Source organism: Amphiprion ocellaris, chromosome 4, assembly GCF_022539595.1.
Source record: "Amphiprion ocellaris isolate individual 3 ecotype Okinawa chromosome 4, ASM2253959v1, whole genome shotgun sequence".
Lineage (NCBI taxonomy): Eukaryota > Metazoa > Chordata > Actinopteri > Pomacentridae > Amphiprion > Amphiprion ocellaris.
The window spans coordinates 9,466,145-9,489,269 of NC_072769.1; the positions used below are offsets into that span (position 1 = coordinate 9,466,145).

General features: G+C 39.0%; 1 protein-coding gene across 2 annotated transcripts in view; it reads right to left on the reverse strand.

Moving 5' to 3' along the window:
* LOC111574999 (zeta-sarcoglycan) overlaps positions 1 to 23,125 on the reverse strand; it is a 356,768-nt gene that overhangs the window by 104,314 nt on the left and 229,329 nt on the right. For both annotated transcript variants that reach the window (XM_055010305.1, XM_055010306.1), the window contains one exon: positions 16,788 to 16,889. In XM_055010305.1, coding sequence (XP_054866280.1) covers positions 16,788 to 16,889 — 102 coding nt within the window. The remainder of the gene's footprint in view (positions 1 to 16,787; positions 16,890 to 23,125) is intronic.

Genomic DNA, 23,125 nt, shown 5'->3' on the forward strand with positions numbered 1-23,125 from the left:
TGCAATTCTGTATAAGCAGCTCCAGACAGTCCTGATGCCAGAACAAAGTGAACCTGCTATGCATTTGATTTTTATGGGTGGGCCCTGACAATCACAGTCATCCTTTTGAACCGTTTATTCACTAAAACACTTCATTCAATGCCATTTAGTCTTTTTACTTATAATCATGACAAAGTACAATACAATTGTGTAGCCTCGCTACACTATTGAACCTGATTGCTCACACACAAATAGTTCAAGGCTGTAGTCAGTTATTACTGCAAAGCATGGTCAGAACAAGTGACATAACAGTTGCATCAGCAAGACTACTCTACTATACTGTGCAACTTAGAGGACAGATATTTACAGAAAAAGTGCAATATGTTTAACCACCTAGCTGGAGAAAACCAGATAGATGGCACGTCTCTGCAGGTTGCTGTGGTAGCCATGCTGGTTCAGTGTGCCTTCAATTTGGAATAAATCCCCAACAGTGTCACCAGCAAAGCACCCCTATACATCACACCTTCTCCATGCTTCACGGTGGGAACCATGAGATTAAGGCTGTCCATTCACCTTTTCTGCGTCACACAAAGACACGGTAGGTGGAACCAAAGTTCTCAAATTTGGACTCATCAGACCAAAGCACAGATTTCCACTGATCTAATGTCCAGACCGACCCACAGAAACAACATCATCGTCAAATTTGCTGACGACACCACAGTGGTTGTCAGATCTCAAAAGGTGACGAGACAGAGAGGAGGTCCAGAAACTCACAACCTGGTGTTCAGTAAACAACCTGACACTAAACACCTTAAAGACAAAGGAGGTCATCATGGACTTCAGGAGGAACAGAACTGACCCGTCCCCCCTCTACATCAATGGCGAGTGTGTGGAGAGAGTCCATACATTCAGATTCCTGGGAGTCCAGATCTCCGATGACCTCTCCTGGACAGACAACATCACGGCTGTCATAAAGAAGACTCAGCAGCGGCTACACTTCCTGAGAGTCCTCAGAAAAAACAACCTGGACAGGAAGCTGCTGCTGGCCTTCTACCGCTCATCCATAGAGAGCCTGCTGACGTACTGTGTTTCCACCTGGTATGGGAGCTGCACTGAGGCAGACAGAGCGAGGCTTCAGAGGACAGTCAAAGCAGCACAGAGGATTGTTGGCTGTCCTCTCCCCTCCCTCATGGACATCTTCTCCACCCGGTGCCTCAGCAGAGCTCAGAACATCATCAAGGACAGTTCATATCCCGGTTCTCAGCTTTTTGATCTGTTGCCCTCTGGAAGGTACTACAGATGCATTAAAGCGAGGACAAACAGACTCAAAAACAGCTTCTTTCTGAGAGCCATCACCACCCTGAACTCTCACGTCTCACACCAAGCCAACAACATGGTGTATCTGTGCAATATACACTACTGTCTCATTCACTGCTATTTATATTCACTCCATTATTTATCTCTGTTATTTATACTGTATATATGTAAATAGATTGTTTTTGCACTATCTTTAAGATTTCCTTGCACTGAAAAGGAGAAGCTCTGCAATCTCGTTATGCATTGTATAATGACAATAAAGAATATTCTATTCTATTCTATTCTATTCTATTCTATTCATTCCTTGTGTTTCTTGGCCCACATCTCTTCTACTTGTTGCTTTTCTTTAGTAGTGGTTTCTTAGCAGCTATTTGACCATAAAGGCCTGATTGGTGCAGTCTCCTCTGAACAGTTGATGTAGAGATGTGTCTGCTACTAGAACTTTGTGTGGCATTTACCTGGACTCTAATCTGAGGTGCTGTTAACTTGTGATTTCTGAGGCTGGTGACTCAGATAAACTTATCCTGAGCAGCAGAGGTGACTCTTGGTCTTCCTTTCCTGGGGCGACTGTACTGGTGATACATTCAAAGTTTTTGCAATTTTCCGGACTGACTAATCTTCAGTTCTTAAACTAATAATGGACTGTCATTTCTCTTTACTTAGCTGATTGGTTCTTGTCATAATATGGATTCGAACAGATGTCAAAAAGGGATGTCATCTGTGTACCAACCTGACTTCTGCACAACACAACTGATGGTCCCAACTCCATTAACACGGCACGAAATTCCACAAATTAACCATGACAAGGCACACCTGTGAAGTGGAAACCCTTTCAGGTGACTAAATCATGAAGCTCATCGAGAGAATGCCAAGATTGTGCAAAGCAGTAATTAAAGAATAGGCTGGCTATTTTTAAGAATCTAAAATATAAAACATGTCTTGACTTATTTCACACTTTTTTGTTTACTACACAATTCCATGTTCATTTATAGTTTTAATGCCTTCAGTGAGAATCTACAATGTAAATAGTAATGAAAATAAATAAAAACAATGAAATGAGAAGGTGTGTCCAAAGTGGTAGTGTACATAAATTCTGTTTTTGCAGGGAAACTAGGTCACAGTTGCAATGCATTGATTGCTGAATCCCAACTGACTACGGCTGCCATGTTTTGCAAAGCTGAAAGCTACAGAGATTATAGTGCCACCTTCAAAACCTATAGGGGCACATGTTTTACACTCCAAACACAGGTGTTTGGTTGACTATTCCCTTCTGGGAATTTGGAGTTTCAGTACAGTAGTAGTAGCTTGCCAACTGAGTAAGTATAAGATTTTGCACTCACAAAAACATGACTGACATAGAGCTGATCTACTTAGCATCTCCTTATTGTCATGCACTTCTTCTCATGCACACACACATCGTGAGGAACAGTACAATATGTAATTAAAGCTGAACCAGACTGTGCCAATGATCTGCACAATGGTAATTAAATCTAATCTGAGTGTGTATGTCCTTAGTGCAAGCATATGTGTCCTTAATCGCATGTGTGTAAGTGTGTGTTTCATGTCATGAGGCCAGAGCAGTGTAATGCCACACTCCTGTCCAGTTAATTAATTCAAATGTCCACCCTTAATTAATTTCACACAGTGGATTGTGACCGTTCCCCTGGAAACAACCTGTGAATACATAATACCTGTAGGGACAAGGTGTGTGCTGTGGTGTGTATAATGCACTGACAATGTCAGCTCATGTATTTGAAAAGGACGTAAGAGTGTGCTTTCAACACAAGCACATTGAAATGTATTGTTTATATGTTAAATGTGTGTCAATGCAACAGACAGAATTTACATTTATAAATATATTCCATTACTTTACACTGTGCTACTGTCATTAAAAGTTACTTGTGCATCAACAATGTATGTGGGAAATTGATAAATAAGTCTCCCAGTCTCGATCTACAGAATAATGAGAAGGTAAGAAAAGAGATGCCATTTGAGAAAAGAGTTTTTAGTAGGTGTAACTTCCACTTTTGGTCATACCAGACTAATTTATCTTCACGTAACAGTCATCATGCAGTGATTCATGCTATGTGTAGTAATCAAAAATCCCTCTCATGTCAGAGCATACATTCTTAATTTGACATAGCGATTACACTGGACACATGCTTTAATACACTTGAGAAAATGCATACTTCTGACTGTGGAATGAAGCATCTCTGTCTTCACTGTCCTTTTACCTAATATAGACCCTCAGCTTTCCATTGATGCTATCATTGAAACTAGCTGTGGGCTAAAAGATAAATTTGTCTGTACAAAGCTATCTGCTCGCCCAATCATTATGCCAATTACTGCGCAGAAATCAGGATTGGAGGGTATTCAAACTTGAATATACATAGAAATTTCAGCTCTTCATGCTTTAAAGCGAAGCATTACAATCATTCTTTTTGCATAGATTGTGGCCCTCATATTAAGGCCGAGGCCACGGTTGTTACAGAAGGATAAAACAAGCACAGTGCTATATAGAGCTAAGTTAGGTTTAGGTAATAAAGTCTAAAATAAAACAGCACTCTAGAAGAAACCCAGCCAACTATGAATGACCCTGAGTGTGTGTAGCTCACTAAATCAAATGTTAACTGGAGAGCTGGCACACAGCTGATGGCCTTGTGCTCAATGGTTACTATTGTCTTTATGCCAGCAATGCAGCATTTATGGATGTGGAAGGATGTGCTGCCTTGAGCCAGGATTGGTTACGACAAATGGAGCTGTTCAAGAGCAGGTATTCCTCTTATAGAATCTGTTTATTTAAGAAAGCATAAAGGCAGCTTTAAATAATCAAGGCTGAATAACCTGAATTGAAGAAAAGTCACCATACAAGTGTTAAATACAGCAGTGTATTACCTTTTAAATGAAATTCAACCTAGCAGTTTCTGCAATTGTGAAAATACTCCAATTAAAACATTTCACCTCCTGTTACAACAGAAGCCAATGTGCTGGATGACACATGAATTTCTTGTTCTGAGCTCAAGTGGTTTAATTTACTTTGACACTGTGCACTAAAATATGTAGGGTGACACATATGGATGATCCAGTGCCATCTTGTTGGCCAGTTCTTACACTTGCAGGGTTTTTGGTTTGGTGACGTAAACTCTCAGAGGCAGGGGTAGAATTGGAAGAATTTTGATAGACTTTTGGTCAGTCTATTTTAACAACAGCATTATCAAAATTCTTTGGTTCATCATGGTCTGGCACGATGTGCCCTTTTTTCCAGTCAAGTTTTGTGATGAGGGGATTTGTTGTGGCTTTTAAATGATGTGACCTCTTAGACAGCAGCTTTAGGGAGGGATGGAATGATCTTTAAGACCAAGGAATTAATATTCCTATTCATTTTGTCTCGTTTCCTCTCTCCTCTCAAGGGCCAATGTGACTTTCATTCTCCTGACATTCTGAAAAATGCTGTTAAATGTTAATGGAGACTATTTTTACATGGGTCGTGACCACATCTGGCACACACGTACATGCCAGACACTCGCACACACTGGACAGTCAGGAGTTTGGACATTTGCCCATATGGACGGGACAGACAAATATGTGGAAATGTCAGACACACACTCACATACACACTCACATGAATATGGTAGGACCATACTCTTTCAGAAAATTATGAAATAATCCACACTTTCCTGGTGACAGTAACCTCTGAAAGCCTTTTTCAGATAAAGTTTTTGTTCTGCTTCTTTCATTACTTTCAATTTAACTTCAGTGGCTATATTGAATTCTGATTTGATGTCTTTTTTTATATTGAGAGGGACAAAGAAAAGCTTAGACATCTTACAAACCCTCTTCACACGGCACAGCGTTCTCATCTTGTGACAGTTTCTTCAGTCTGAAGGCTAGAGAAATTCTCATGTAGTGAGTGTCGCCTGCTAAAGGTGACGTGCTGTTTAAATCAAATGCACTTTACATTTGTTGAACTTGGAGACACCACACATTGAAGGTTCTTTTAACGGTAGACTGGTGCGTAACCCTTTTTGAGCAATAAGAAATGGAAAAAATGAAATATAGTAAAAGATGGCAGCGGTTCATTTTGTCCTGAAGGACTTCAAACTGGTGAATAGAAGCATATAATAAGAGTCACAGTTTCGGTGTGACGTTTTTGATAAAAAGGAGTGAACCTGTTAAAGTATCTATACTTCATTTATACTGAGAGATCCTGAATGTCCGCCAGGTGCAACATTGTCATATTCTAGCAGAACTGAAACTAAGGACTGAAAAATCTTCTGATGGTTGTGCTTGTACAGTAATTGAAACACTGTATTCCTACTGCTAGTATGCAATAATTTATCACACATTCTGATATACTGACAGTTTCCATTATCACCCAAATTGCATCTGAGTCACTCACCACTCAAGACTCGTGATGTGGCACTGAGACTAGAGGACTCTGAGACCAAGATGGTGCCACAGATGGTTGCCTCAGCTCATTGCTCTCTCGGACTTTGTTTATTACCTCTGTCAAGGAGGTCATTCCTTTGCCTCTTCCTATACCTAAACGCTACGTTGATAGCTGTGAAACTTGGTAGAGGGTATGCAAAGGAAGAGCCCTTTAAACTGGTTTGGGTGGTGAAATCACATATATAATAGTGAACTATTTGTCTTGGTTGAGATCTGCACTTGATAAGCATCTTTCTTTTTGTTTACTTTAGTTACTTTTTACGCCTTCACTGGATTAGACTCACTGCTACAGAAGAATAGAGCTGTAACACATAAGACAAGACCCTAAATAATTATTTATCTGATCTTGGACATCCACAAAACATATTCTCTTTCACAGTCAGAGAAGCTGCTGCTCTCTGTCGAAGGCAAACTGGGAATAGAGACGGGAAGGGGAGCCAGGCTGTGTCAAGCTGGGATTCAGGTCTCCTTCTCCGAGTCTACACATGGCGAACCTGCCGTCTGTGCAACAAGATGGGTAAGCTATGACTCCTCTGTGGATCTAATCAGGATTTTTCTTACTCTGCTGCTCTGTTTCACAGGAACCTGGTTGAATGAGCTCATCCCAGACTGTGCTGTGTTCCAGGAAGACAAGAGGAGGTAGTATATGTTTCTTTGTCAATCAGGACTGGTATATTGATGTCATAGTGTGTCAAGGAAACTGTTGACCAAATTTAGAATGACTTCATAAAATGGAAGCCATTTCATTCACTGAGGGAGTTTTCCTCAGTAATTCTGGATAGTATAATCCACCACATGCTGCCATGAGCAAGACATGTCACCTGGCTGATCAGATTATTGAGGTGGAAAGGACACATCCAGACTCACTTATCATCATCCATGGGTACTTTACCAGAAGAAACCTTAGCCACAAACTACTCAAATACAGACAGCATATGCTTTACCAGGGAGAAAAATACCTTGGACCATTGCTACACAGCAATATAAGATGCCTAACAGTCTGTTCTGATGACCTGGATGAGCTGACTGACGTTGTGACATCATATCAGTTGTTGTGAGAACATGTGCATTGAAACAAGAGTGAAACTTGTCTACAACAATAATAGACATATTGCAAAGGTGAAGAAGGATGCCTATAGGAAAATATACATAATAATAACTAGAAAAGCACACAGAGAGGGCAGTATTCCGCTAAGGCTGCTCAGTCGAAAAAAAAAAAAAAAATCTGTGGATCCAGACTATGAGCAGCATAACTGCCAAAATCTAATCAACTGGGCCTAGTATCATTTCTTGACATGTCTCGGGGGAAGACATGCAGCAAAGGGCCGTGGGCGGGAATCGAACCCAGGCCGCTGCGTCGGGAACCAGCCCTGTACATGGGTCACCCGGTTAACCCACTGAGCTATCTGGGCACCCTTTGTGTCATTTCTAACCTTCCCTGAAAATTTCATCAAAACCTTTTAATCCATTTTTGAGTAATGTTGCTAACAGACAGACAGACAAACCAATGCTGATTGTCACATAACTTCGCCTTGGCAGAGTAGTAATAATAACAAAACAAAAAAAAAAAAAAAAAAAAAAAACACACTAGACATGGAAATGAGAGTACCTAAAAGATGACCACCAGGTTTGATAGTCCCCCTGACTCACCAATCACATAGTCCAAACAATGTCTCTATCTTGACCAGAAGCCTGTGGGGAACAGCAAAAACCCATCTTCACAGACACAGGCTACTTAGGCTGTGTAAGGTTCATTCCTTCTTCCAAACAGGCAAGCAGATCCACTGAAGATGCAGTTAACATTTTGCTACATCACATCACAGAATATTTGTCCTCTCCAAGGCCCTATACCAGAATTCTCTTCAAGGACTTCAGATTGTCTTTCAATGCAATCATCCCAGACATCAGATCAGAGACTGACCCAACTCATCTTTATCAGTACTGCTTCCACTCTTCAATGACATTTATCCTCTACACTAATGACTGCAAAATGAACACTCTTGTAAGGCTCTGTTAGAAGTTTCTGGATGATCCAACACTGATTAGTGTCATCCAGGACAATGATGAGCCCACACGTAGGTGCAGCTGAAACAACCAGGAGCTTAACATGCTCAAGTCTGGAAAGATAGCAGCGAACTTCAGGAAAAGCCATTGAGAGGAATGTGCAAAGCCAACAGTTCAGACTTGTACAAGATTTCCAACAGTGTTTAAGTTTCTATTGTATGTAAGAGTGTTCAGGATGTATGTCTTTCACTATGTGGGTTGGAAACAGATGGAAGCCATTGAAAAAAAGAGTGTCAATGCAGACACAGCCAAAGAAAATAATTTTAAATCACACCTGCTGAAAATGAAAAGCAGTTTAAATTGAATGTCCCTGCCAGTCGCACTTCCTATTGACACTATGCCTAAACAAAAGCATAGTTTTTTTTTTTTAATTATTTGCTTTTTAAATGAAAGGCGCCACCTCAACAGGGCAGCGTTATACAAGATACAAGAAAATCTATTATTCTGTGGAGAAACCAGCTTACACCACACACTCTAGGAGAAATACAGTTAAAATCAACTGTGTTGGACAGATGGACTTGGTGACTATCACAAACAAAAGACATGAATAGAAAGTCAAACAAACTAAACATTTCCTGCAGTTATTCTTCATAGAAAGTTGTAAGTGTGAGCCACCCTGGGTAACATGCTATTAAAGTCAAACAAAACCACACTGTAACAGTTACACTTGCCATAGCGCAACAGTTCCACAGCAATAGCCCTGGAATTATAGCCTATGCCAAGGTCTGCATCCGTTCAGTTACATTTACCCCAGATTGTTTACAATGCTGCAAAGTCAAAATCAATAGGTCCTGCCAAGACGGGAACAGCCTAATGTTCCATTAGAACTCTCTGCTATTCAATTACAGCTCCAGAGTTGGAGAAGTTTCAGCTAGCTCAGGTCCCCAGAGGAGAAGCACAGAGAAACTATGAGGCAGAGAGAAGGAGTAATAAATCTAAAACTGACAAACGGCAAAAATAAAGTTATGGCATCCTCCCACTTTCACCCACTCCCCATATTTTCCAGTATTCCTTGAAGCTGCTCTACACGACATGGATGAGTGAAGCTCTTCAATAATTGTTGCTTTGGACTTTTTCACTTTGTTCCATGTGGTTGTTACTGTTTTTCAATGTCACTCATCTCTTTTGCAGTTTTTACTATCTGTTTATTGGACTACACTCTCTAAAACAAGACTTCATTTACACCTTACCTCTCTGCCTCTGCATGCATACATCTATTCTGTCTCTACTGTGTGTGCCAGGGATTGTTTATTTTTTCCCTAGGAAATGAAGGCTTAACCAGGCAGTGTGCTATAACTAGGTCTGTCTCCAGAGAGACAGTGTCACTACAGGACTAAGAGAGAAAGAAGGACCAAAAACGATGAAGCAAGAAGGCCACACAAAGAGACAAAAAGAAATGTCATAGACAGGGGATTGAGGGGGAAAGGGCCAGATAAAAGGGAAAAGAGTGACATAAAAAGAAAAGTTGACTCAAAAGGATAGAGATAGACAGCAAGAGCGCAGAATAAATGAACTATTCTTTGTGCCTTCAGTGGTGATGATAGGTCGTCGCAGGGTCCCTATGGGGACAATTATAGGACCTTGTGGCAAGAGTCAGCGTTTGTGTGGGAATGTATACATGTATGTGTGTGCCAATAAAGAAAAGGTCTTTGTAGGAGTAGAGGAAAGGGTGGGTGAACATAATAAACAAAAATTAAAATACACCAAAACACCATAAAATACCCTGCAAAACCTGTTGCGCTTAAGATAATCTTACTGCCTCTGACTTGCAATTCAACTTAATTCAACAATCTTACAAGTACATACATGCTTTTATATACAGTAAATTAGGCCTTGGTGATAAAACAGTTGGGACAGGTAAAAATTGCTTCACTCTAATGCATTAGATGAAAACTGCCATGAAACCACATAAGAAAAATGCAAAGATCATTCACATGAACAAACCCCTGGCCATAATGGAGCCCTTTCTCTCATGCCACCCTCCCCATGGCTTTCATGCAGGTCTCTTGAGGTGTGTTAGTCCACAACCACCCGGGTTTCTTGTTAACTTCCTTCATGCCTGCAGACTTCCTCTAATAGAGCCTGAGGTTTATGGGAAAAGACGTTTGCCAGTAATGACAGCCATGACCCTGTGTCCCTCACCATCTCTACCTATAGGCAATGCACTCCTGGCGACGTTGTTTTGAAGGCTGACAGATCTGATGTCGGGGTCACTGCAGAAGCCGGTGTGCAGTTCCCACCCGGTGACACCGGAACAACGAACTTTAACCTCAGCTTGCAGAAGCTTTGCCCTGTTTGCCCTCCATGTGCCTCCAGGTTCTACTTGCTTTCTTTATTTGAAGTCTATCAAGATGAGATTCATTCATTTATCCTTATTTAGTTTATAATTTGTGTGAATGTATTTATCTGCGTATGTTTTCATTGTTGTGTTAACACTAAAATTATTATCTGTGTACCTTGATGAATAGACTAAAGGGATTACATTTAAGATTTAAGGTGGTTCAATTCAGCTAAACTTTTGAAAAATTTCCACACGGTGCTTTCAATTAAACATTGTCGGTAATTATTGGTATGAACATTTGATAGACAAAGAGAAAAATAAACCATGCTCAACGTCGAACGCTAGAGCTACAGACAGTGTCAGAAAGTCTGCCGAGTGGCACTAAATTACCCTCCTCTTTGGATTACTAAAGTACAATTGCTGTTGCACATCATTAATATAATTAAAAATTACTGCAGCCAATTAGACCAAGAGCTGAATCCTGTTCTACGTATATATAACAGGCGGCGATATGCACCTCCAAGTCAGTCATTCCTCAGGTAGTGGTAGACATGCTTTCAGCTGTACTCCCCATGTTGTTTTGCACACCACAAAAGGTGACATAATCAATGTGCATGTCAACAGTATTGAAGCGTTAAAATTGTGACAGGAGTCATAACCTTATCCATCTTGTTCTTCCTGACATGTGCAGCTGAAACAGGCCATTACATTGTCATCAGCCACCTGCCTGCACAGCTCATTTGCCAGTTCTCCTGTACTATTTAACATAGTCTGTCTTGCCTTGTTACCAAAGGAGATTGTTATCCCAAGACAAAACATCAGCATCAGTCATTTCAATAAGTGCCACAAAATAGCATACGCTTACGTTGAAATGACCAAGCCGTTCAATTACCATGTTAATCGCGATAAAGGAGAAGCAAAGATGGTGATGCTGCTGTAATGCAACAAAGTCTGCACAGGAAGAAGGATAAGATGGAAGAGTGAGTCTACAAATCATTCAACTGCTGCTCATTTTCTGCTTCCATCAGACTGTGCGCTTTCTTGCAGAGTCCCCTAACATTAATAGCAAACTATGGACCAAACATGTACAGATGTATTTCAGTTGACATTATTTGTAAATAACATGGAAGATAAGCAAAATCTGACAACTCATTTGTATTCACAGCCAACTGAGCTGGTGTTAGCCTGCCAAGGGACAGCCTCCAGAAGCTGGGCGATCAGAACAGAGTGGACACATTCGCCCAGCCTGTCCTGTCTGCATCTGCAACTTTTTGTTGATCTCAGACACATGCGGTTCTACACTTACTGTCAGAACCAATCTAATGCACTGTGGGACTGGTAGCTTCCAAGCGCTGGCTGACAGATATTTTGGCTGGTGACCAGCTTCATTCTTTGCCCAAACAGTTTTGATATGTACTAGGTGAACCTACAAGTAAGCAGGGGAATGTTCTGTGCCTCACTGAAGCACAGGGATCCTGTGGTAATTGTGTCAGTTATGCTCTAGTTGTTATGCAGTGTTTGCTTTTTTTCCTCTCTACATGGGAGGGTATTTATTCATCTGTTATGTGATTATGAACTGCAAGCACACAAACACACACATACAGCCTTTATACATGAGATAAGTCCTGAAAAGTGCTTTGCAGTGTGTTTTATAGTCATCCATACACACACAAATGCTTGCCTTTCATTTGGAGCAACTTGGGGTGCACGGTTTTGCCCCAAAGACACTCCAGCGTGTGGAGGTGGACTGGGGCTGGAAAATGGCGAAAAAATGACATTTGCGGCAAGGTTTGTTCTGCCAAAATTACTCACACTGAAACTACACAGTAATCCATTTACCTGTAGGGCAGGTGAAACAAAACAAACAACACTGTGATTAAACCGTTTGACCCCTACAGCATTTATCAAAATCAAGGCCACTGTGCTAAAATGTGAAACACTGCCATATTTCTCAAAACAATAAAGTCAAAATGTACAATATATGTACCTATATTGCCCTATGTCTCTTTTATTGCTGTCCTTTGTCTCTCTATGAAAACTGTGCTTATATTCAGAACTTTTCTTCGACCTGTTTACGCCTGCTTGCCTCTTCATTGCAACCACCTTTTCTTCTCTTTTTATATACCTTCCCTTTCTTCTCCATAAATATATTTCTCTCCCCTGCACCTCATCTTCTCCAACCCACCCAGCCAGTGTAATTTCTCACTGTGTTGCTGTTGTTGTTAGTATGTAGTTTATATGCAGTGCTCTGTATTTAGCGCTCACTGGGACACATAATGTTCTTTTTACCTCTCCCACAATGCACTGCTGAAGGATGGCCCCAATTATGCAAAATATGTGTATGTGTGTGAGTCTGTGATGTTTCTGAATAAAGCATAATACAGTTGCGTGGGAGGAATGTCAGCCACATCCTTTCCTTCTTCGGTCTCCTACAGCTCTATACGTTTATCCTGCAGTTTAGTTTCTCATAATTTATAGGGAGCTGAAATCCTTCGCCACTCATTTTTGGGATTATTATAGTGTACTTACACACATGAACCTGGACACAACAATGCAATGAAGTGTAATTCTTCCACTGTTTTGTTCTCTGTCATGTCTTTACAGCATTATTTTTATGATATATTTTATGACTTGTTTTATGGTGGTCCTTTATTTTTAATGTTTGCTGATTTTACATGTAAAGTGTCTTTGAGTGTTCTAAAAAGCGCTATACAAATAAAATGTATTATTATTATTATTACTATTATTATTATTATTATTATTATTATTTAAATTTGGTCAAAAAATGTTTTTTTTATACTCCAATTTTCCACTGAGAAGAAAACCTTCATTGTTCACCCTAAGAAGCGGAATTTTTTCTTGCAATTAGCAGTGACCACTCGGAGCTTTAAAAATGTAGAGTACAGGGCCAGTCAGACAAACTTTATTAGATTTATTCAATTTTTGCATTCATGGCCAATATTTAAAAATGCATTGAGCAGGTATGACAGGTGAAACCACTCCGTTAGTGGTCCCAACTGGAAGAGTTATATATTATTGTTGTTGGGCTAAAATAAAAATCATGGTTTCGCAACTGATAGGACTTCAAATAATTTTACGAAAAGTGGTACTAGTAGCACTAGTCAGACACACTCTTTATTAGGAGCTCTTTTAATTGATTATGACGTTGTTAGCAAGGATTTTGTCTCGTAGAAACACTGTGTTGGGAAAGTTGGTGACAATAATACTTGGATGTGCCACTGAAAACCATAGGTGCATATCAATGAGATTACAAAATTTCAGGGTTCTGGCTACATTATTTCCCAAGTTATGTCACTTCAAACATTGCACCACAGAATAACACAACTAATGTTACCTCTGACATGTTTCAGTTCATAACATATGCGCAGAAAAAAAAGACAAATATGAGATGGTCAGGAGGGAAGTTTTCTTAAAATTTTGTGACTTGTGGTGGAATGACCCAATAGCAATGTTTAAGCAGTTTTGAAGATGGTTAAATCAGTTGTACATCTATGGACTGTTGATTAGAATATTAGTCAATAAGTATCGACCCTTGTTGACAGTAAAGGGGTGTAGCAAGCTTCTAATGGAATTCGTGGTTTGCAACTATCATCTGTAAAGCTTAGCCTTGGTCAAACGATGTTAATGGATATTTATAGTTTTGTGAAAGGACCCGCTATGCTCTCACCAAATTCCCCTTTCACAATCCTTATTCTTTAGCATCTCTTTCTTCCTTTGCCTCGGTGTTTTTCGGTCTCTCTATGGTTTTCTCTTTTGTATCCCCATCTCTCCACAGCGTATCTCTTCACAAAACAAGCAGTAGACTGTTGCACCCTCAGGGAATTTAGTGGATACTTCTGATTCAGTCTGCTCTCCCCCAGATTCAACCACACTTCACAGTAAAAGTGTGGCGACTGTCAATATCAAAATAAAGAGCATTCCTGCTGTTTAGCAAATTTTAGAGGAAACCTGCTGCTTTCTTTCTAGTAAAAAGATAAGCTCTGCCTCGCACACACAAACCTGCACCTACAGAGATATGCATTGGCTTCTTCACAGACAAACAATGTGTAGTCGAAATAAAGTGGAAAGGGAAAAAAGCATTTTGGAAGCCAGCAATAACAATAGATACTGAAACAGATGCATGCAAACCTTAGGCACACACAAACAAGCTGTTATCGCAAAAGTGTAGAGGTTTACAGGAAACAAAACCACAATGTGTAAAAAGTACACAGTGTACGTTGTCTTTATTTATTTATTTACTTTTTTGCGGATGTGCTCAAGAGAAAACAAAGAAACTACATAAATTAGTCATATGCAAGTGATTCTATCCAGGCATTTAATTTGGCCAACATGATTTTTCATGGTTGATCAAACAGTTATGTGCAGCCTTGAGCAGCTCAGAAATTATTTAAAACTAAAAGTTTGTTAGTTAAATGTTCTCATACTTAGACACTGATATAATATTCAGTGAAATGTTGAAAGCAATACACTTGGATGGAATTAAATTGCATTAACCGCGTTGATGTGAGTGAGAAATTACTGTAAATCCAATGGGAAATGTCTGTATGGTGAGATGTGCTTCTTGCCTTTCAGGTTTCATTTGATAAACAGTAGCCTGGAAAAGTGTAGATTGACGATTTCACTCGAATAATTGAAACTATATATTGTGAAGCATAAAAATAATACATTGATGTTGGAATAAAATGTGCCAAATTTTTTTTTTTTTTTTTTTTTTTTTTTTAACAACCCCTTCAGTATGTCATTATAGAGCTAATTATTAGATTCAGGTCAATTGTATGTCAGTTATATTTAGGCTTGCATATCAATTATTCATTTCTATTCATTTAATACAATGTATTTATTCAAATCCACATCGAGCAGGTGTGTAAGATTTGCATTATGTGCTACATCTATGTGTAACTATCATGAAAATGGCACTGTATTACATAACTACATTTGACAATGTTAGATTTGGTTGGGAGCTTGAATCCTTGAGATGAACACTAAATCTATAAACTTCACTTCATCTTTTGCATTTTTAAATTCTTTTATCTAATTTATGAGGCCGATTACATAAATGTGCCTTAAATAACTCTAAATGTGAAAAAAATAAATAAAATTGTGACAAAACTAAACCACAAAGGGTGTGTGAATATGTTAAAGAAACATCTGTCGAGTCAGTAAAAGCCTGTTTTATACTTCACTCGATAAAAAGCGTCTACAGTAATTTCCCTCTATACAAATAGTCTTGAGAGCATCTGGGGTTACAGTCCATATATTTACAACAATTTTGGTGCAAAACCAGCAGAAAACCTTTGTGACATGTCAGCCTTTTCCTTGTTTTTTGGTGTTGAGTAAAGATAAAATATAATCGTAAGCCACATTTCAGAGATCTGAAGACAGATTGTAGCCGTTTCTCACTTATCTGGTCCATTCACAACTCCTTATGAACAAGTGTTTGTCAACACTCCGTCCTCTTACAAACCACTTTGTCCTTTTCCTCTTGCCTCTTTTCACTTCCCTTATTACTTTTTTCTCCTCTTATACGCTTCTCAGTACCTCTCAAATCACTTCATGCCATCTCCTCACCATGACCGTCTCCATATACTATGTTTACACAGCAGTCAACAATTTGTTCATCGTTTCCAGGTTAATGCTTTTGGCCACGTAAAAATGGTCCCTCCAAATGTGTTCCAGCATAGTAAGTGACAGAAGAAGCATATGCTGAACTGGTAAAGGCTAATGTTTCCCATGTAGCAAACAGCATTGTTCCAAACATAAGAGAGCTGATAAGACGAAGCATTGGCATTGTTTAGGAAATGGAACATCTCTTCCACGTCTTTCTTCCCTACTTCATCACACTATTAATCTCTTGCTATGCGACTGAATCTCCAACCCCCTTTCAAATGAACCCATACAATGTGTTTGTGGCATTCTGACGCTATTCAAGTGAATACCGCCTGCTACTATTCACACATATAAACACACACACTCAAGCATGTATGCACACTGTGTCACAATGGTTGCCCTACATAGAATGACAAAGTGTCCATGTTGCCTCGAGATCGATGATGATTCTGTGTGTGATGAATGGAGATGTGGCAGAGTGCTGGATCATATATACCGCTGTAATATGTCACATACATGATAAATAGGCCCTGACCGCTGAGAACAACATTTGATTTCTGCTCATTATAGGGGGAGGAACAAAGGACCATATGCACAAACACACACACACAAACAACATAATTTAACCACATAGTACAAAATATAAGCAGCTGCAATTGAAAAGATTAAGCTGATTGAAGGAGAACTGCATTTACATCAAAGTACAAACAACAATTAAACAACTCATTCATCGTTGCTCTATGCTGCACCACGATTTTCTGTGGCCTTTGATTGGTTTCAAAATGCAGGCATGTAACAACCAGGCATGCACATGTGATACAAGCACACAGAATGGAAAGGCATCCATCACAGTCCTGGACTCACAGGATTCCATCTGTGTATAGCAGAAATGTTCCATTATGAGGTTGTTTTTCTGCGTTTGGGTACAGTTCTGGGTGCTTTTATTATGTGCACGTGCCTGATTTTCATGTGCACGGGTTCTGAGACTAATTAAACACCGCAGTTTTCTTTTTCAGCTACACTGAGCACATACACAGCAACTCACATACACAACCAGATGTGTTCTTACCCTACGAGACTGGATCTCTTTGACGTATAAAGGCAGTAAGAATTCAGAAACCCCCTCCAGTCTGACTCCTTCCTTGGTCACCCGCAGATTCCCCATACCATCCTAAAAAGGTAGGAGAGACAGAAATTCAGTTATTTAGCAATAAATGACAAGTTGAATGAAAAAAAATGAAATCAATTTATGAAAATACAGTTTCCTCATTTCCCCACAGTGTTTGATTGATTTGTTGTGCTTATATGCATTTTGATGAGTTCTTTAACAGTCATATTTACCAGTGGTGAAAAACAAAAATCTATTGCCAAAAATACCATTATAATGAATTATATACAGACATGGCAAAGAACATTCACAGTAAGAAATTGTCAAGTACATCATACATGGTTGGACATTTTTAAAGTTGCATTAAAAAAATAAAATTTTACTCCTGTGTTTCTGCTTTCATAATTAACTTAGCTTTTTGGGTATATGCTACATCTAAAAAAAAGTAATTCAATTTTTTTGGTTAATAGTAACTACGTCTCTCTCCTCTTTTGCCCAACAAACTGATGAACTGGTGTTGCCATCTTGCAGTCAGGGACGTATATATAAATGTATCTAAACACACAAATTTATCAAATGAAATGTTTTTTGGACACCTTTTTTTTAAATTATAAAACTACAGTTGACCACAAGCCTAAATCGAGGGTGAGAGTATGCAAACCACGTGCAATTTAAGCATTAATTTAAACCTTTCCTTGAGCTTTTAAAACCATTGTAGGTTCCTCTGTTTGCAATGGTGTCAATGTACAGAGGAATACGCAGGCTTAAAAATTTAAAATAAAACGGTAATCAGGGACAACAATTGCACACTGAGGTGAAGTACTTTGAAATCCTTATCTTGAACTGTCCAAATGTTGTGAAAATATTGATCTTGATCTTGTATTGTAGACAATTCCACGTATTTGGTGCACACACACACACACACACACACACACAAAAAACACAATGCAAAATTAAAGGCAGATTTTCCAAGTTCAGAATAAAACCACAGAAGCTCCCTTTAGTCTAGTTCAGAGTCAATATTACATAAGGTTGTGAATGTCCAATAAGAGATTTATAAATGAAAAAAAACACGTTTATCACGCCCCTGTGCAAGGGAGCGTGTGATACAGAATGCATTGTCATAGGGATCTCTGGTAATGAATATGTGGGCAGAATGATAAACTGAGTCTCAGCGTTTGAAAGTGGAAAAAGCAGCATGTCTGTAGAATTTCTCACCACAGACAATAGAAAAGCTACCTAAACTATGCTTTTCCTGAAGTTAAAAGGTGAGCATGATGTGTTTCTACACAATTTTATTTTGCCACAGACTAGTGATTGTATTTTAAACATGACGGATGACAAATGTAAATGATTTATCAAGCCAAATACTTAGATTTGTAATTTATTCAATTACTCTACCAAAGAATGCAGCAGAGTAATGTGATGATCGGCGTACGTGAATCTGTCTGTCCATGCACAATATTACTCAAAAATCTACTAGCGGATTTGGATGACATTTTCAGGGAAGGTCAGAAATGACACAAGAACCACCTCATTACATTTTGGCAGTGATGTGGCTTATAGTCTGGATTCACGGATTTGTTAAGGATTTCTCATTGCGAGATAGTGCCCGGCACGACGTCACTGTAACTATGACAACAAGTGAACGCTACATCACCTGCTAGCTGACGATCACATGACTGCGATTCGACTACAAATCAACCAGGACTTATCCATCTGAAATGACACAAGGAACGACTGATTAAAATGTGAGGGTGTTTAAGAGTCGCATCAATTCCCGCCGCCCGCTACATATTTAGGTCACACGATTGGTATCCGTACATAACGTACACATGCATAACACACGCCTGTGCTCAGCGCAAGGAAATTTTTAAGATTTAATCCGTCAGAAATGATGCAAAGATTGAGCAGCCTTGGCAGAGTACTGCGCTCTCCGAGCGCTTTTCTTGCTTACCATTACTGCCATTCAGTGTGGATAGGTGCTGATTGTTAACATCAATATATCTTCCTCTAGCACTGTAAAGTTCTTTACCTTGATCTAAAAATAAGAATACATTCCAGGATGACAAGTGTTATTTATGGAGACTAAACAATCACTTCACAAGTGCATGGTACAAGAGAGAAAAAGTCCTCAGGTCACCTGTCAGCAATCCACAACCATTTGCATCTAAAAGATAAGGGACACTTCTCTGAGTGTAATGGAGTTAAAAAGGCATTTTATTAATTATTCTTCCCTATTTATATTTGTTGTTGATAGGTTGAGTATTTGTGAATTTTATCTCAATGAATTATTTTTATTTTGCCATTTGTTTTATTGATTTTGTCGGTCAGTGGGAATTGCCGTTCTGCACTTTGCCTTGTCTGTGCCTCCTGGTCTTCCATAGATTCTCACGGACTTCCCATATACCCCTCACAATGTTGATTTGCACTGCAGAGGGTAAGTTGTGGTAGAAGGTGCTGATGCCACGTCGTGTTGTTTTCTTTGTAGAATTATCCATTTACATTGAAGTCTCTGGTGCATGTTGTTTACTGTTGTATATTATTATGTTGTCAAGCTGTTATGTGTTGTTTTGACTGCTATTATAAGTTTTATGGGCATTTACTTTTTTGGCTCACGCAGCGCAGTTTGTGTAAACACTGTTCTAGTTTGCATGTTTGGGAGCAGAGTGCATAAGGAAAGGTGGCCAAAAGGTGATTAATGTGTTTTAATCTCTTCCGCAGGTACACTACCATTCAAAAGTTTGGGGTCAGCCAGACAATGTCATGTCTTCCATGAAAACTCACATTTAATTTTTGTGCTAACATAACTACACAAGGGTTTTCTGATCATCAGTTAGCTTTTCAACATGATTAGCTAACACAATGTAGCATTAGAACACAGGAGTGATGGTTGCTGGAAATGGACCTCTGTACCTCTATGTAGATATTCCATTAAAAATCAGCTGTTTCCAGCTAGAATAGTTGTTTGCCACGTTAACAATATCTAGACTGTATTTCTGATTAATTTAATGCTATCTTCATGGGAGAAAAAATGATTTTCTTTTAAAAATAAGGATATTTCTAAATGACCCCAAACTTTCAAACAGAAGTATATGTGTTTGATTTAAAGTTCTAACTTTGGTTTCTGTTTAGTCACTCCATCCTTTTACAATGTGTTAATATTCATCATGTGTTTGATTTGCTTTCAAGGACATGAGAAAATTTGTTGTTGAAACTTTACTCTTTAAAATGTTTGACAGCGTTGATTTGCATTGCTGAGGGAGCAGAGTGCATAAGGAAAGGTGACCAGAAGGCGATTAATGTATTTTAATCTCTTCTGCAGAGGAACATAAATGCTGGTGAATGCTCAACCAAATTGTCTTCCTTGACACCCAAACCACACACACATGCCTGTTACATGAGGACAGCAATGTTCCCAGTCTCGACAAAAAAGATGTTTGACAGAGAACTAAAGGAAGCCATCTATTATATCAAACTGAAACAGACATTTTTAAACAGAAGAGGGAGTCTAAAACACCATTTATCGGGTACTTATAATACAGTCTTGTGATCTCTCACCACAAAGTTTTATCATCATTAATATCTTGAATCATCAGCAGTTACACAACAATTCACACCTCAAGACATGTGGGTCATTAATGGACCATGTGATTTGGGGATGAAAATAAATAAATAGGACTCATCAGTCAGCTAGAACTGAATAAGCCTGTTGGATGAGCAGTGAAGCTTTATCAAGAACCAAAAAGAGAAGTCCAGTTGACTTTTGAGGAAGCTCTTATGAATAGAAAGAACAGGTCGCTGTGCTAATGCTAACGCTATGTGAGCGGGAAGAATAGAGAGAGTACAAATCTGTTCACAGTAGGAAATTACAACTGGATTTACTGGCAATAAAAGGACCTCGAGTGTTTCTGAATAAGTAAACAGAGCCTTTTCTGCAAACCTCACAATCTTAGACAAGAACAAGCAGTAACCATGGTAACTACACAAGAAAGATGGCGACCGCTGTAGCCTCAAAATGCTGTAAAGGGATAAAAATTAAAATACACGACAAATGACAAATGAGACTAAACCATGATAAAAAAAATTAAATTATAAAAATGGAAAACTATGAGACTAGCATACATTAACAATAAAACTCTAAGACTAAAATTAAATTAACTCTGGCAGCGTTACTACAGTAGTGAAACTCAGCTGTCCCCTGCCATGAGGCTGTAGGGAAGTGACTGTCATCACAGCTTGGCATGATGTGGCATGCCTCAAGAACACCAGCCCAGGGTAATGGTAAAACTCTAAAATTGTGGGTTTAACTTTCGTTAAAAGCACAAAAATTAAATGAAGAAAGAACACTGTCAGAATGTCACCTATTTCAAAAAGTATCTTCATTCATTTGCTTTATCTTGCAAATCACCACAAATATCAGTGCTTTAGATGTTCACAGTGTTTGAAGTCGTAGGTTTACACAATTTAAGATGTGTTCAGAGCTTTTAAGAATCTCTCGACACCCACTAGTACTTATTAGCATTAGTCATTGATGAGCTGTGTAATACTGATGTAAGAGGGGAATATCATGTATTCACATAGGTCTGCTTCATCCATAGTCAGATTCTGCTTTATAGAGAGCATTTATGATGATCTGCTGGGAATATATTTTTGATGTAAGCATGCTGTTATTGTCAAATGTATCAAACATCTGAAGATATCATAAATAACAAAATAATAACTAAATACATACAGTGGACACAGTGCATACATATTGCACAAGTTGGTATTTTGGACAAAATATTGTCCTGTGAGAGCTGTAGTTTTTATGCTGACAAAATAGTTGTTTAATGCTTGACAAAACAACAAAATGCTGAAACTGTAGATAACCATTTAGCTTAGAATGCAGATAGAATACCTCAGAAAGACATTTCAGCTTGTCAGAAAGACAGATGAAAGAAACCTCTGCTGAGGAAACCCATGGTGTTTTATATGAGTGGAACTTGGGGAAGAAGGTGGTGCTTGGATCTCTATGGGGAGCCTCTTCTCATACAGGGCATCACACTAAAATCACATATTACACATTTGAAGGTAAAGCCCCTAATTGATAGATTAATCATAAAACTGAACAGATTTAAATGTGAATACATTTGAACTCTTTTTTCAAACCTTTACTGCCACTTGACTGACTGTGGACACTGATGGTTTCAAATAACTTATTTGCTTGTTTACCACCACTGCATATCACCAAAAAAGAGCAAGTGTTAGCTGAAGATTTTTTCCCCCACAGGCTTTTGGTGTTTTTGCTGTAATCTAAATCAATAATTGTATTTGCAACATGATTTTATGAAGTTGCTGCAAGACATACAGTGGTGGAAAAAGGTTTTCAGACACCTTTAAAATTTTACACAGTCTCAAATATTATCATGAAATATTTGTGGAAAAATCTTTTTTTGTGTTTCGAAATGTGTAGCTACATTAGACAGACACAAACAAATAAAAATGATATATTTTTTGTTTATTGTTTACAAGAAAAACTAACAAATCTAAATTCTTGACAGTTTCAACAAGTAAGTTCTGAACATTGTTGGTATCAAAGTCAACAGATAACAGAGAATGTGTTCAAAATTGAACAAAAAATAAATAAACCATCACATCATCAAATTAATATTTAGCAGTCCTGCCATTAGCATGCAGTAGAGCTCTAATCCTGAGAGCACAGAGCACGTGCAGAAGGGAGCGTGCAGGTTTTGAGAATAGCACAATAGTTGGCAGAGTTCAGTGTACCATCACAGACAGTGAGATGACCAACACCAGCAGCACTCATGCATCTCCAAACCATGATACTGCCTCCACCATGCTTGACTGTATGTACTGTACATGCTGGAGATAATGGTTTGCCGAGCCTTCTGCATAGCCTCACATTAGCACAAGGAAGATAAAGCTGAAAACTTGACTCATCTGACCCCAGAATCTTCTTCCAATTCCTGTGTGTGTGTGTGTGTGTGTGTGTGTGTGTGTGTGTGTGTGTGTGTGTGTGTGTGTGTGTGTGTGTGTGTGTGTGTGTGTGTGTGTGTGTGTGTGTGTGTGTGTGTGCGTGCGCGCGTGTGCGTGTCTTCATTTTGAACCCTGTGAAGTTCTTGTGTGCTTGGGCCCAACAATGCCAGGCTAACCTCTGTCTCTCATTGATCAGATGCTTCTTGACAACACTGTAGGACCTTAAACCATGGTCTAAAAGTCTGCCATGTACAGTACGGGAGGAACGCTGGACATCAGTTTGGTTTGACCACTGCCGCTGAAGCTCATGTGATGTCACT